Below are 14,138 nucleotides of genomic sequence, written 5' to 3'. Positions count from 1 at the left end.
TAAAGATAAGGAGACTAAATCACTGAATGAGTTTTCTTTCTTTGTCCCTTTGGCAACAAGGCATGTAACCATTTTCATTTTCTACCCCTTGTATATTTGCACTCTTTTAGGCAAATGGACGCTCACACCACACATTGCACCCCAGCTTGCCAAATTATGGTCAAACTCTCCTACTCTCCTACTGAAACAGTGCTGCCATGCCAGTATATTCTGGCCTGAGAGAGAAATTAAGTATACCAAAAAAAAGAAGAGGAAATATATTTCAGGAAACTTGAATGGGTATGTGGTGTAGTTGCATTTTACTATCTGAGAATGCAGCCTACAATATTAAATAAGTTGACCCTTTCTCTTCAGTATCACTCTGCAGCAGGTACATAATGGGCTGCTATTGACATCCCACCTACTGGACCAAAAGAAATGCACCACAGAACTGTATGTAAACAACTGGCCATTTGTTTACAAAATAATAACCTGCAGCCTTTCAGGACTAATGTATTTTTACCTTGATTCGGAACAAAACATCTCATTTTTCTCAGTACAGCTAGACTGTCAGTCTTTGAACAAGCAAGACAACAAGAGATTAAAATAAATACTCTTAGAAAAAAAGTGTGCAGTGGAGCCATGAAAAAAGGCAACTTGTAAAAGTGAAAAATACTTTTCGTATCAAGTGTAAAAGTTAGAAAACTTTTTTATTTATATATGTCTTTTTAATAGTATAATACTGAGAACCAGCACATATGAATGAGAGTGGTCTGACCACAAAATCTGTCTAGTGCTTTAAGGAAGAGAACTGTACTTACCACATTCAAAAATTTGTCTTAATTCTACTGCACTGCTTGAGCCTTGTGCTCCATACAAAGTTGAGTACTCCAGACCTTCAAAACAAAATCGATAGGACATGTTCAGGACAACATTAATATTTTGGTGACTGTTGCCCTGATGCAACATATTTCTGTTTGTTCAGTAAGTACTTACAGTATAAACTAGCAACATTCTTTCACCTACCACACTACAGAATGTGATTGTTTTTAAGGCTGTAAGACACCTCTTTGTGCACTCAGCCTGCTGTGTCTGCAGAAAGAGATGGCCAAAGAAGATCAGAGATGCCAGTAGTCCCACATATTCTGCAGAACTGTCCACTGGCCAACTGTAAAAGGCCAGGACTAAGAAACAGATTCACAATGGTGTCAGAGAAAAGATCTGCATATATTGCATAATGTGTCTAATAATTCACCTGACTTGTTAGAAAATATATCAGTGAAGTGTTTTCACATGAAAGATATTGTTTACAACTTTCCTACATTAGTGAAAATAGAGAAGACTCAAGGAAAGAGACCATATGCAGGGATACAGAGCACTGACGATTTAACAGTATCAGTGGTGTCCCATGAAAGCAGCAGCTCCTTATGCACACTTGTGCTAAATACTGGCCCTTCACATTGATATCAGCAGGCTCCTACTCTTTTAGGAAAGGCTTACACTCTTTTAAAGTGCCAGAGAAGTATGTTAGAACCATGTCCCCAAGGACAGCAGCCTGATTCTCATCAGAATACCACTTTTGCTCTTATTCCCCAGCTTAAGGCCGCTAAATGAGCAGGACTCACAGAGCTGCTCCTTACCTCACCAGGACTATAAAAGACACATCAGAGGAGGTGCCAGGAAGACATAAATAGGCCAAAAGAAGTATGACATCTTAAAAAAAGGAGGAAAGCCTCAAAAGGATGGAGAGACATCAGCACAGGAAAGCAGGTGAGGGAAAAAGAACATAAAAGTAACACTGTCTGGCCCACTATAGAACAGCAATAAAGAATTGGCTCCTGAAGAATAAAACCAATTCTTGAAACCTTTTCATATTTAATTCTTTTCTTTTTTCCCCTGCTTTGGGGCAAAACATTACTTTTTCCCCCATGTCACCAACTCAATGTTTTATGCTGGCATTTACATAACCAACTAAAGGTGCTTATTCATTAGAAAAAAGAAAACAATATCAAACCCTTCTCACTTACCTTCCAATAATACTTACATTAATTATTAAATGCCTGTTGAGGTAAGCTTTGGTTTTGCTCCTACACTCCAAACAGCCTCTAATGAGCAAAAACCAGTGCAACAAACTTTAAAGGAGATGATTTTGGATGTTAAGTAATGCAATGCATTATCAGCTCTAGAAAGTGGACATGCCAGCTCTGGATCCAGTTCTGCAGTCTTGGTTCACATAAGCAACAGAACACTTTGGTAGATCATTCTTCAGCCTACCTTTCTTTTCAATTGTCTCTACTATCTTGACAAGAATTGGTGGAGCAACATCAGGAGGTGTGAACTGCTCTGTAAGGTCTGGAAGTGAAAAAGCTGTAAAAAAACAAAGAAAAATAAGCCAAACTGCAGATTAATGCAATTACTTTTATGAAAATCATGACATGTAATGCAACTAGTTAATTTTTCATCACAGAACAAAAAACCCAGTTGTCAGGGCTATATGAGAAAACAATATACTTAATCAAAAAATGGATGGAATAAAAATTATGACAATTGCATTTTTTATAGCATTTTCTTTCAGGGACCTCAGTCCTAGATTCACTCTCCATATTGCCTAGGAAATGAAAACACAATAGAAGTTTGCAGTCTATGGGTGTGCAGAAATACAATGCAAGTAAGGAAAGAAAAAATCTTTCCGTCTGAGATGTTTACATACACTGTGCACAAGTGTCCATGAGTGCCTGATCCTCTGGGTAAAACAGACTTTAAAAGGCCTGAAACAGCAGTAGAAACAAGTATTTCACACTCTTACACAAGCTCAGTGACTTTTGTGCATTTCAATTTTCAAGCATCATACTATTAACAGTATTGTTTACTTGAAGCAAGAATTTTCTACATGGACTGGTTAGGAATAAATAGCAGTATAATTGGAAAGGGACACTTTGCAGATTCAGACAAAACTGCACACAGGTTTTATACAAAGTCAGTTTTCATGCAATCTGGTTTCTTCATGGAGAGAACATACTCTTAAAGGCATGTTCTAGCTCTGTGAGGTAAGATCTATCTCTAAATACACAATTTTTGCCAAATAATAATTCAAAAGTTTTAGAGTGGTCCTTTAACACTTGGAAACAAAAATCTTTACATAATGATGTTAAACTACTGCCAGAACCATCTGGCATAGTTTGATGGATTATGATTGATAAACAAAAATTAATCATTGAAGCAAAAATTGCCATTTGCCTAAGCAATGGTAATCTCTGCTCAATTAAACTCACCATGGACAGAGAACAATTCTTCAACACACATACACAAAGGTGCCTGTATGGGTATGTATAAATACATATATGCACACCCTCTGCCCCTATTTTCAGAAGACTGAAACAAAATTATGATAACTAAGTAGAAGGAGAAAAAAACGCCAGAAAATGATGAATAGAATTTTTAAGGAAAAACTTTGAGATAGCAAAAAAAAAAAAAAAATCAACTGAGAAAGAATATATATCAACAGAGAAACAGAGAGCAGATAATTTTGGCTGGTAATTCACCCTATTTTGAATTACACAACTTCATAAAAATGCAAACAATTTTGCTGTGGTTTAACCCTAGCCAGCAATCATGTCCCACACAACTGCTCAGGCACTCTCCTCTGGTGGGATAGGGGTGATAGTCAGAAGGGTAAAAGTGAGAAAATTACTGGATTGAGGTTTACATAGGTTAATAGGGAAAGCAAAAGCCACATACAAAAGCAAAGCAAATCAAGGTATTATTTCAGTACTTCCCATGGGCACGCAGATGTTCAGCCATCTCCAGGAGAGCAGGGTTTCATCACTAGGTAATGCCAGCTTGGGAAGGCAAACACCATCACTTTGTACATCTCCCACTTTCTTATTCTTCCCCCAGATTTACTGCTGAGCACAGTGCTCTGTGGTATGGAATGTCTCTGTGTCAGTTGTGGTCAGCTGTCCTGGCTGTGTCCCGTATCAACTTCTTGTGCACCCCCTGTCTCCTCACTTGTGAGGTGGGGTCTGAAGTGGAAAAGGCCTTTACACTGTATAAACCCCACTCAGCAGTAATTAAAACATCCCTGTGCTATTAGCACTGTTTTCAGCATGAATCCAAAATGCAGCCCAATGATAGTTACTATTAAGAAAATTACTTCTACTCCAGTCACAACCAGCACGAATTTAAAAAACAGTAGGACAGCAAGGAAGAGACAGAAGTTTGGAATTGTCAAGAGATGAGGAGTGAAATGAAAGACAATAGTAGTAATGGAAGTGAAGCATACTGGCAAAAAGAAGGAAAATTATGGTACCATAATGATGGAAATACTTCCTAACCCATTTATAACTGAGGATATTAGAAAAACATCTGTTAGTTGTAACAGTTTAACTTAGGAAGCCTGCAAGATAACCATTCTGGAGTTTCAAAAGAGTTGTTTATGCAGATCTCTGCCCTGCTGATTCTTTTTAATGACTTGAGGAAAATAATAACAGCTCCCACAGATTCAAAGAGCTCTAATACCCAATCTGTACTCTGTAAGGACAAGTAACATGCCTACATGCTAGTGTCATTATAAGTCCTGGACAAAATAAAGAAAAACCTAAAACTAGGCTCATATAATACAACAAAAGACAGCAGACAGCACTGTAATTAAGGATCATCTGCACAGCTTTTTAGAAAATAGGTTACTTCCTTAGTGGCACCTTTGTGAGCTGAAAAAGGCCAATGAGTGAACATAATAAACTCCAAAATTCTGCCAGAGAGTTGATTTAGTATAACACTCTGATTAAAAGCTAAATTCAATGCAAACATGTTATATAGGTACATTAATGCAGAACAAGTTACTCAGGGAGCAAATGGACTTTTCAACTCTTTCCATCTTCAAATCACTTCAGATTCCATTTGGAACATCTCTTTTATATCTGCTTCATCAACACAAGATGGGCTCAAATGGAAAATGCTGCACTCTAAGTAGCCTCTGCTGAGGCATAATACAAACCAACAGGTTTGTAATATTCAAATCAAATAGATCCTTTTCAACCCCAAACTATGTATCTATCTTAAGATATGGACAAATCTATTGAAATAATAAATGAAAGATTAGTGTAGTATCAAAGGGTATACTATGAAAATGTGAGATACTAATAGAGTCAAGAGAATGTTAAGGGCTTAAAATGGATCCCTTATATGGTAGCAGAGGAAGAACAGGTTTTAAGAACAGAGTTTACATATTTTTACCTATGAAAGTAACTTTCTGGTCCCTGAGGGAGCTAGTTACATTAAATTCCTACCTCTTTCATAACATCAACAAAATTACTGAACAACATCTCTGAACAAAGATGCTAATTTCCTAATTCCAGATGGAGGCAGCAAGCAGCCACAGTCAGCAGCCTAAACTGAAACAGAGGAAAGAGACAAAGAAGGATAAATAGAGACAGAGGATGGAAGTCAAAACTAACAGACAGTTGAACCTTATCAAGTGGCAGCTTGGCAGTTCGGGGATGGCCCATCTAGGCTATTGAGCAGCACAGTGCTTTCTTCCATTAACACTTATGGTGCATGCAGATATACTCTTTATGCATACAATTGTATCCACTAACATGATGATTTTCTGTAGTTTTACAGAGGTCCTTGTTTGGAAGTCATACAATAACCCCAGACATGAAAGGTTCTACCAGTACTTAAATCAGCTATATTAAACATAAATATATTAATTAATGCAGAAGAAGAAATGCCAAGGTAAGGATCATGGTCACGCAAATTGTGATAATGCTCCAACAAGATTAGCCAACAAACTGTAAAGAAATGATGGCTGTTCAAGCACCTAAAATACTTAAACCAGCGGCACCATCAGTATAATGCATTACCAGCTGTGGACAATGTGGTGAGGTCCTACATAGTTCAACACCCATGCTTGCCATTGAAAATTCTGGGGAACACAAGAGGTTACTTTCTTGATTGAAATACTATTATTTCAGCAGTTATGTACTCCACTACGTGTGGGAAATGGAATTCAAACAATGTTCCACTATTATCACCCAACTTCCGTGAAACAGATTCTGAATTTCAATAAGGATCCATAATGTCTGAATTCAACAGATTATCAGTATACAATATTGAATTCCAGTGAAGATGTGTTGAAAATGAGAGCAGTTTGGCAGTCCTGCAGGGCCTTTAAGGCAGTGGTATGTATTGAGCTGTCCCATGTACTCCTCCAGGGTGCTGGCTGCTAGTGCCTCTCCTCAAGCAGGGCTTGAGGAGATTGTGCTGGGAACACACCAAAAGCCATGCCTGTGGAAACACAAGTTCAGACCCTGGAAAAGTAGAAAGCACTACGAGGTACATCATCACATAGATGATGGCACAACCTGAAGCTTCTCCTAGCCCTATGGTGGCAGCTGGTACAGATGCTGAGCCTCAGCCACCACAGCCCTCTCAGCACCTGCTGTAATCAGCTGGAGAAGAAAAGGCCACATGAGCCTCACAATACATCAGAGTGAAAGAAGTCTTACTGACAAAAACCTCTTAACTCTTAGTGAGAGGAAATTCTGTGATCCATTGAATGTTTCTTAACAGTCTAAAAAAGTAGTGAGTTCCTGCAAAAAGTTTCAGTACAACAGTATGAAAGACTAAAAAAAAACCCTAAACTCTAACTCTGAAGAAGTTTTCCATAGACATCTGTGCTTTGGGTTCAGTGTCAGACCAACACAAAAGATAAGTCTGGTATTACTATTAAATACCAAAGAGCAACTCATCCTGAGATTTGAAGACATTTGCCTTGACATTTGCATTTTCAGATAAGCTAACAGTATTTACCAAAAGAACAATGTTCAGAACTGCCCATCTGCCATTAGCAAAAGGTTTTCACTGGGCAAAGATGAAAGACAAAAAGGTGAGAGTGAAGAGAAAGTCAATATTACTGTGTGTCTCAAATAAATCAAAGACTGTAACAGCTAGTAAATTCAGCTGCAACTGTTTGTAGAGAATACCTCTTCTTAACCCTGCTGAGATGATTTAGTTTGGCTATAGTTAAATGGTACTGGAGATTGAAAGCAACATTTAAAGTGTCAGGAGGAAGAGATGTTCAGGGCTCAACCACTTTCTCTAGTACTGGTTCCATTAGAAAGCTTTTAAAACAAAACGCCATACATGGAAAAATATCAAAGCGATTTAAGCTTCAATGAATTTGACACATCACTACAAGTGGCTTGATAAGTCTGCCAACTATTACTTGTCTCTTACTTTTGTGAGATGTCATCAGTCAGGCAGGTTGCAGACTCAGAATATCACAGAAGCCTTGGCAGTAGAGAAGACTAGATTCAGGAGAACCAAAGACAGGTAAAGAGTATTGCAGCACTAGAAAAATAAATGGCCATGCCCATCAACACTATCAGCCTTTGGGCTCAGAAGTCCATTTATTATGGAGGCAAAAAAATGTCTGAGACTCGGGATTTATTGTGTTATGAATGACCCCAGAGCTATGAAAAGAAATATGGAAATAATGCCTGCTGCTGACTTTAAATTACTTGGGTACAACTGGAAAGCTGAATGAAAATAGTACTATTTTATAATCTTTGAATATTATGTACCCAGTACAGTCTGCTTCTTCCACTGGCTAACATGTGTTGGGTATGAACTGGAGGACAAAGTAGTACCTTGATTTACATGTTTCCTGTTAACAGAACACTGAAGATTTCAGCCAGGATATACAGATCTCTACTGAGAAAATAATTTATTACATCTGCTGTCATTTCTCTTTTTACTCTGTCTTCAATGATGGAACACCTGAATAAAGCAGAATTGAATAAAGGCTTTCAAGGGCAACAATGGCAACATTTAACCCTCATGGCAAAACAGTATCCTGGCAATACACTTTCAGACTTCAAATATCTTTCTAAAGCATTCACAGTTCTGCTGTGATCCTACATCAGTAACACCGAGTGACAACAACTTATCCAAGGGGCTTATATCAAAAGGATGACAGCAGCAGTTCTCATGAGCATGACTTGTCAGTCCCAGTTTACTGCCCAAAACAAAGCCAACATCTCCAGATTCCTCTGTGTAAGGTAGGTACTAACAACATAGACTATACAGTTGAAAAAGGGATCTCAAACCGACTTTTATAGAAAAATGTACAAAACTTGTCATAATATTGTGACACTTAACAGAATAAGGCAGTCATTTTTTCACAAGGACAAACACGCGTATATTAAAATTGGACCATTCATAGTCTAAACCACTAAATCTAAGACAGTCAGAATAAAAACTGAATGTTACTTCATTTTATCCTAATTACACATAGTATGACAAAAAGACAAAGTTACCTGCATAAATCAATGATGTAACTGAGACCTACTTTGCCTAGATGCTTCCCAGGGTTATCAGCACACATGCAAGCAATGCTCTGGTTGATAAAGTATCATGTGCATGGTGACTATGCAGGGAATTTTGAGGGCCAGGAGAACTAATTCCTCTCTTCATCCCAGTTCATGAAGTTGTGCCAGCTGCACTCTCAGGGCTAAAAAGAACATGGGGCAACCATGTGAAAAGGGGTGAAACAAGCCCTGGTATATACAGATTAGTACAAGAAAATAATTAGTAAAGAATAGATGGCAGGACTAGGCAGAAAAAAGCTCTGATTAGATGTTGAAAGTCCTACTCAATAAGAAACCAATTCTCTGAAAGAAATAACAGGATCTTTTTACCCTTCTCTGTCACAAAAAATAATATTGTCCTAGACCTGCTGCATTAATCAACTAAGACAAAGCAAAATAAAAGTAGGGTAAGAAAGAACAAAGAGATTGTGTCCGGCTTGAGGAAAGTTTAGTTGCAGAGATAAGCAAAAAAACAAAACCAAGAAGCAACATAATATAGAGAACTATATTCATTTATAACAGTTTAATACTTTCAATAGTGGCTGATAATCATGTTTCACACTTATTAATTTAATATTTCATAAAGATCTGTTTCTATCATCAGTTGAAAGGAGGTGATAATGTCTGTACTGGGAAGAAACTCTGTACATAATATTCTATCAGATTAAACCTCAATAACTTTATTAATTATGAGCTGTCAGACATTTTTCTCATTTGCTACAGAACATACTTCTTAGAAATAGAAGCTATAATTAAGACAACAGATGTTCTTTGTTGGCTTCATATGAAACAGGGATAATTTTTTAAAAGCAGCCTGTAGTTAAGACAGTATTCTGCTTCCCTCTATGGGTGAGCTTTTGCAATACTCTTTTTCCAAACAGACTTGAATTTAATGGCTGCAACTATTTAAAACTATTATTAGCATGATTAGAAAACATGAGCAGTACTATTTTGAGAGAAAAAAAATCATCAACTAAGTAAAATGTTCTGGCATGAAGTACACTGCATAATGCCATACATAATGCATACACAGTTTTTCAAAAGAAATTCCCTCCCCCAGAAAGCAAGGAAGAGATGGGAAAACCACCTGCTTATTCAAGTCTTCTTTCAAGGATCTGTGAGATAAACAGAAAAAAAAAAAAAAAAAAAAAAGAAATAAGCAAGAACGTACTAAAAGATGTCTTTCTGCTTCTAAGTAGAGAAGGCACTCAAAAAGATGAAGAGAATAGAATCTGGGTCAGGATAGACTTAGCTGGAGCAGAAAACCAAGCAGGCCAGCACTGGGACTTGGACACTTCTGGCTTCCAGCAGAGAAACATCTCACCTCCCTCAAGTGGTCTGGAGCACTGGCACAGCTTGAGGCTTCTCATGCTTTTCTTAGGCGTGGCAGACTGGTGAATAATTCTTTCTTACCCTTCACTCTCAGGGATCAACCTAAGCCCTGTGTGATATGCAGAAGCACAGCAGTAGTAGTGTTCTCACATTCCCTACAAGCATCACTTTAAATGGAAGGACAGGTTAATGTCTCTAAATAGAACAAGCCAGCATAGATTTCAGTGCATGATTCCAGTGACAGAGAAAAAAATATTTTAATAAGCCAACACCTGTTTTTCATGTCTTGTTGACATCTGCAGGTTCCCTGCCAGCAGTTTTCAGTCAGAGAGATACTAGTAGATGAGAGGTAAACTGTGATGTAGGTACCAAGTTACTGCATCACCACATGCAAGGAGATGATGACAGAGATGACAGAAAGGAAGGAATAGGACAGGGTCAACCAAGTAGCTGAACCAATAAAGTGCAAAACTGCCTTTTTCATGAAGTGAGGCTTGTTATATTCTCTCCCCTTCCTTCAGGATTGCTGTTCCAGGACTAGAAAAGAGCTGAGATCTGCAAGAATTTGAGTAACTCAGCCTGTTCAGTTCTCCTCAGAGACACTAAATGACAATTTCAGCTTTTGGCAGTGGTTTGACATGAAACCATACATGCTATCAAGAAGGGAAATATATATCACTGAATGTTCAAGTGTAGTGTGGATAGTGCTGGCATGAGGACAAATAGCACATTCCACTGGCAGCTGCAACTTATGATTTACTTATCAAGTTCCTTGTGCTTCAGTGTTATTATTGCCATTAAACATCCAGATTTTAGTGGTGGTACATAGAAATCCTTATTAGACAAAATTTTGGTAGTTCTCAAAAGAAAACCTCCCTCACTGGCATTATAATTAACTAAGCATTCCCTTAGAACTGTTGCCAGCTGCCTTCCCACAAACTATGCATCGTTCCCAAGGATATTTATGCCATGATTTCTATTAACTTCTGCACTCTAGACTTTTTTTTAATAAAGCAAGAATGAAAATTCACTAAAAATATAATTTATTGTAAAGTGACTAGTTGTATGCTAATATATTTACAAGGTACTTTTGCTACAGTCACACTATAAAGAATGAGCAGCAAAGCTCCCTCTGATGCCTGCTATACTACACAGACACATTAACAAAACTATATTGCAAGAGCATCAAGACCACTACCAAGGTCAAGCACTCAAAACTTAAGACCACAAAGAACTAAGGCTGCATGTGCAATTTCAGTTCATGCTTTTGTCTTTTTTCATATAATGACATCGAATTTTCCCCATGAAATTACACTGCCCATTTCAGTGCAGAAAGATCAGAGCTCTCAAGGGATAAAACTCAACTGAAGAACTGAGTACTTTAGTACCTGGAATATTATCTAGATTGTACAAGGACACATGGTCATGCAGTAGGCTTATATTCTCCTGTTTATTTTCCTCTTCAAACCTGAATCTTCTATCATCTCATCTCAGAATGGCTTCCCATGTAAAAGTACTTTGGTCCACAATTTGTTCTTGAGTTCTTCCTAGCAAGTGGGAGAGGAAATACGTATTTGGTTTTTCCTGGAAACATTTGACACACAGGAAAGAGGCAGTTGTCTATCTTTAAGGGAAGGAATGCTGAGGTCCATCTTAAGAAGCACTTGAAAATTTTGGTTCTGGCCAACCAGTGGAAAGTCATTGTGAGATTATTTCAATGACCTCTATCAGATAAAACTTCACAGATAGAGCAAATTCATGTGCTAGAACCATTTTCATTTAAAAAGTAGTAACATGTATTTTCTTCTGAGTAGTCTGGTGCTATCCTACAAAGATTACTAACCTCAATTCCTTTCCACATATAAATGGTGATGGTTAGAAACAGTGCTCCAGCAGCATCTGCTCATTCTCTGTTGAGAATGACCTGTTCCATCTCTAAAGGATCCTTGTTCCTTATGGCTGTTTCCTTTTTTCTAGTAACATAAAGTTTCTTATGCAAGGCAAACACTGGTTTGTGATAGTATCTCTGCTTGAGAAGAGCAGAATTTAAAGCATTCTCTTTTTATTCAATAATCATAATACATAAAAATTCAGGGCAGTATGTTGTTTTGCTCTGAAGTAATGCTTTGTTTTGTTACCTTTCTGCTGTAGAGAAACTAAAGAGAGAAGAATGCAAAAAAATTCCTGTCAAACTATCCACAGACAAGAAATCTAGAGGAAAAGAATAGGCTCTTCACAGCTGCAAGAAAAAGATAATGCGTATTACTATGCTTGAGAAGTCAAGTTGTTTAGATCTGGAAGATTTACATAAAAGAACTGGCAGAAGCTGCTGACAGATAGAATTCAACATTGCTCCTTCATCTTTTGGGAATTATGGGAAACATTTCTAAGTACACAGGAAGTTAAAAATAATGAGTATATAGCAGTCACCCAGAAAAAAAATGCAAACAATGGCAACAGCTCTCCAGAACCACGACTTTTGTTCAAAAATTTAATGTATTTCAAATCAAATCAAACATGTTTCCTCCTCTAAAAAAAAAAAAAAAAGAAAAGCTTAGAGCTGTAGCTGTAGCAACAGAATACAGTAATGCTGAAAGGCAATCTTATGAGAAAGTAAAACTGGGTTAATCCTTACAGCCATTAAAACATCGGGTGATCTGACATAGATACAGAAACAATATTATTAGGAAAATCCTGGACTGAATCTCCAGAAAGGTAATCCCACCATCCTCTTTACCTTCAGATGAAGAAGAAAACTCTAAGTCTATATGTAATAAGATTTTTTGACCCATGGAATGATATAGATTAGAAAACTCTAATGTGGAGATTTCTCTTCATAGCAATATTAGTGTTATTTTCTTATTCCAATATATTTCACAATACGAAGATCCTAAACAAAAAGGATGTATCAAGTACATCTATTTAATGCATGAACCTAAAGATCTCTCTTTCATAAATCATTGTCTGTTCACACTCCTCTGCTGAGGTAGCTTTAATTCAGACCTTAGCATTTAAGTAGATGAATGAATTTCATGAACCTTTAGAGAGCCGTCAGGGTCCCAACTGGTTAACTAACTCTAGCTGGCAAAAAATCTTCATTTGTGTACTGGCCAGCACACTGTGTTATGAAATTCATAAAATGTAAAACCTGTTTATAGGAAGTGCATAAGAAAATTGAAAATGACAACAAAGATGGTGCTCATGAAAAACTGGCTGTTTTTACATCATCATCTGGAAGCCAAAGATTAACTGAAGTCAGGGTAAGAAGGTATAGAAGAAGGTATAGAAGAAGGTATTTCAGTTTGCAGTGGGAGCATTCATTTGCAAGGAGACCAAAAATAAGAGACAAAGCCTCTCTACGAAAACCCAAACACTTCAAATCCAAGAAATCCTTTTGTAACCTTACATTGTTAGATTGTCTTGTGGTCCAAAACAAAGAAAAATGTCTCACTCTTGAAAACCAGTGGTGTATTATAGAAGAGTGAAACTGAGAATAGGATGAAATAACTGAAAGAAATATTTTGCCAGTGATCTTGGAAGGTGTAAGCTACAGAAGGGCAAAACTAGAAAAAACATAAATCTGGTTAAGAACTGACAACATGTTCCTTATGATCTTTAGCTCACATGAATCAAATAAAAGCAGCTCTTTCATGAAATAAATGAGGGAAGCAGAAGCTCTTTTTAGGTCCTCTACAAAGACCCAAGAGATGAGTAAGGAGCATTCTGATCCATTGCTTCCATTTCTTACTTCTCCTACTCAGCAGATGCCCTTCACTGACCTGCTCCAGCACAGCAGAATATGCTGTAGACATTCTCCAACTTCCTTGTAGAAAATTCATGAGTAACAGGATCAATGCTCTCTCTAAACTTAGAGGACTACTAAGTATATACATGAGAATGACAAGAAAAACTAATGTCGTGAATATTTAAGTATTGCTAGTGTACAGCTCTTCTAAAGGTCACACACATAAAACATCCAAATCAGTTTTTCCATCATCCTGCTCCTGCTAAGAAAGTTAGCTGTCTTCTAACCCATACATATCTGAAAATATAGTGGCACTATCTATCTATATATTTATCTCCATTTCCACAGAGCTTAAAGCAAAAATCACTCAGTTGACTTGGAATGTTACTTATAGGATGCAATAAAGGAGTAAAAATATATTCCTCACTTGCGCAAGATGTGATCAAACATGTAAAAAGGCCTTCTAGCTAGGACTCACTAAGAAATGGGCAGGGGATTGAGAGGCTGAAAGGCTGCTGGCTGACTGGAGTAAGCCTTCTTTCACACCGGCCAGCAAGGACTGAGAATTGACTGTTCTGTCAAAATGCCAGATATATCCTGCTTGTTTTCCTGCTATCCTACTGTGTGTGGGGTGGTGTAGGGGTTGGGGGGAAGCGAGAGAGAGATAGAGTGAGAGATAGAGAGAGAGAGAGAGAGAGAGAGAGAGAGGA

At 37.5% G+C, this 14,138-nt stretch overlaps 1 protein-coding gene across 2 annotated transcripts in view; it reads right to left on the bottom strand.

Annotated features, from left to right (window-relative positions):
• PIK3R1 (phosphoinositide-3-kinase regulatory subunit 1) overlaps positions 1-14,138 on the bottom strand; it is a 68,324-nt gene that overhangs the window by 34,691 nt on the left and 19,495 nt on the right. For both annotated transcript variants that reach the window (XM_068176122.1, XM_068176123.1), the window contains exons 3-4: positions 2,254-2,346; positions 801-875 (exon numbers count right to left, since the gene is read on the bottom strand). In XM_068176122.1, coding sequence (XP_068032223.1) covers positions 801-875; positions 2,254-2,346 — 168 coding nt within the window. The remainder of the gene's footprint in view (positions 1-800; positions 876-2,253; positions 2,347-14,138) is intronic.

This window comes from Anomalospiza imberbis, chromosome Z (assembly GCF_031753505.1).
Source record: "Anomalospiza imberbis isolate Cuckoo-Finch-1a 21T00152 chromosome Z, ASM3175350v1, whole genome shotgun sequence".
Taxonomy (NCBI): domain Eukaryota; kingdom Metazoa; phylum Chordata; class Aves; order Passeriformes; family Viduidae; genus Anomalospiza; species Anomalospiza imberbis.
Note: the sequence above shows the minus strand (reverse complement) of the source record. Positions and strands in the feature narration are given on the sequence as shown.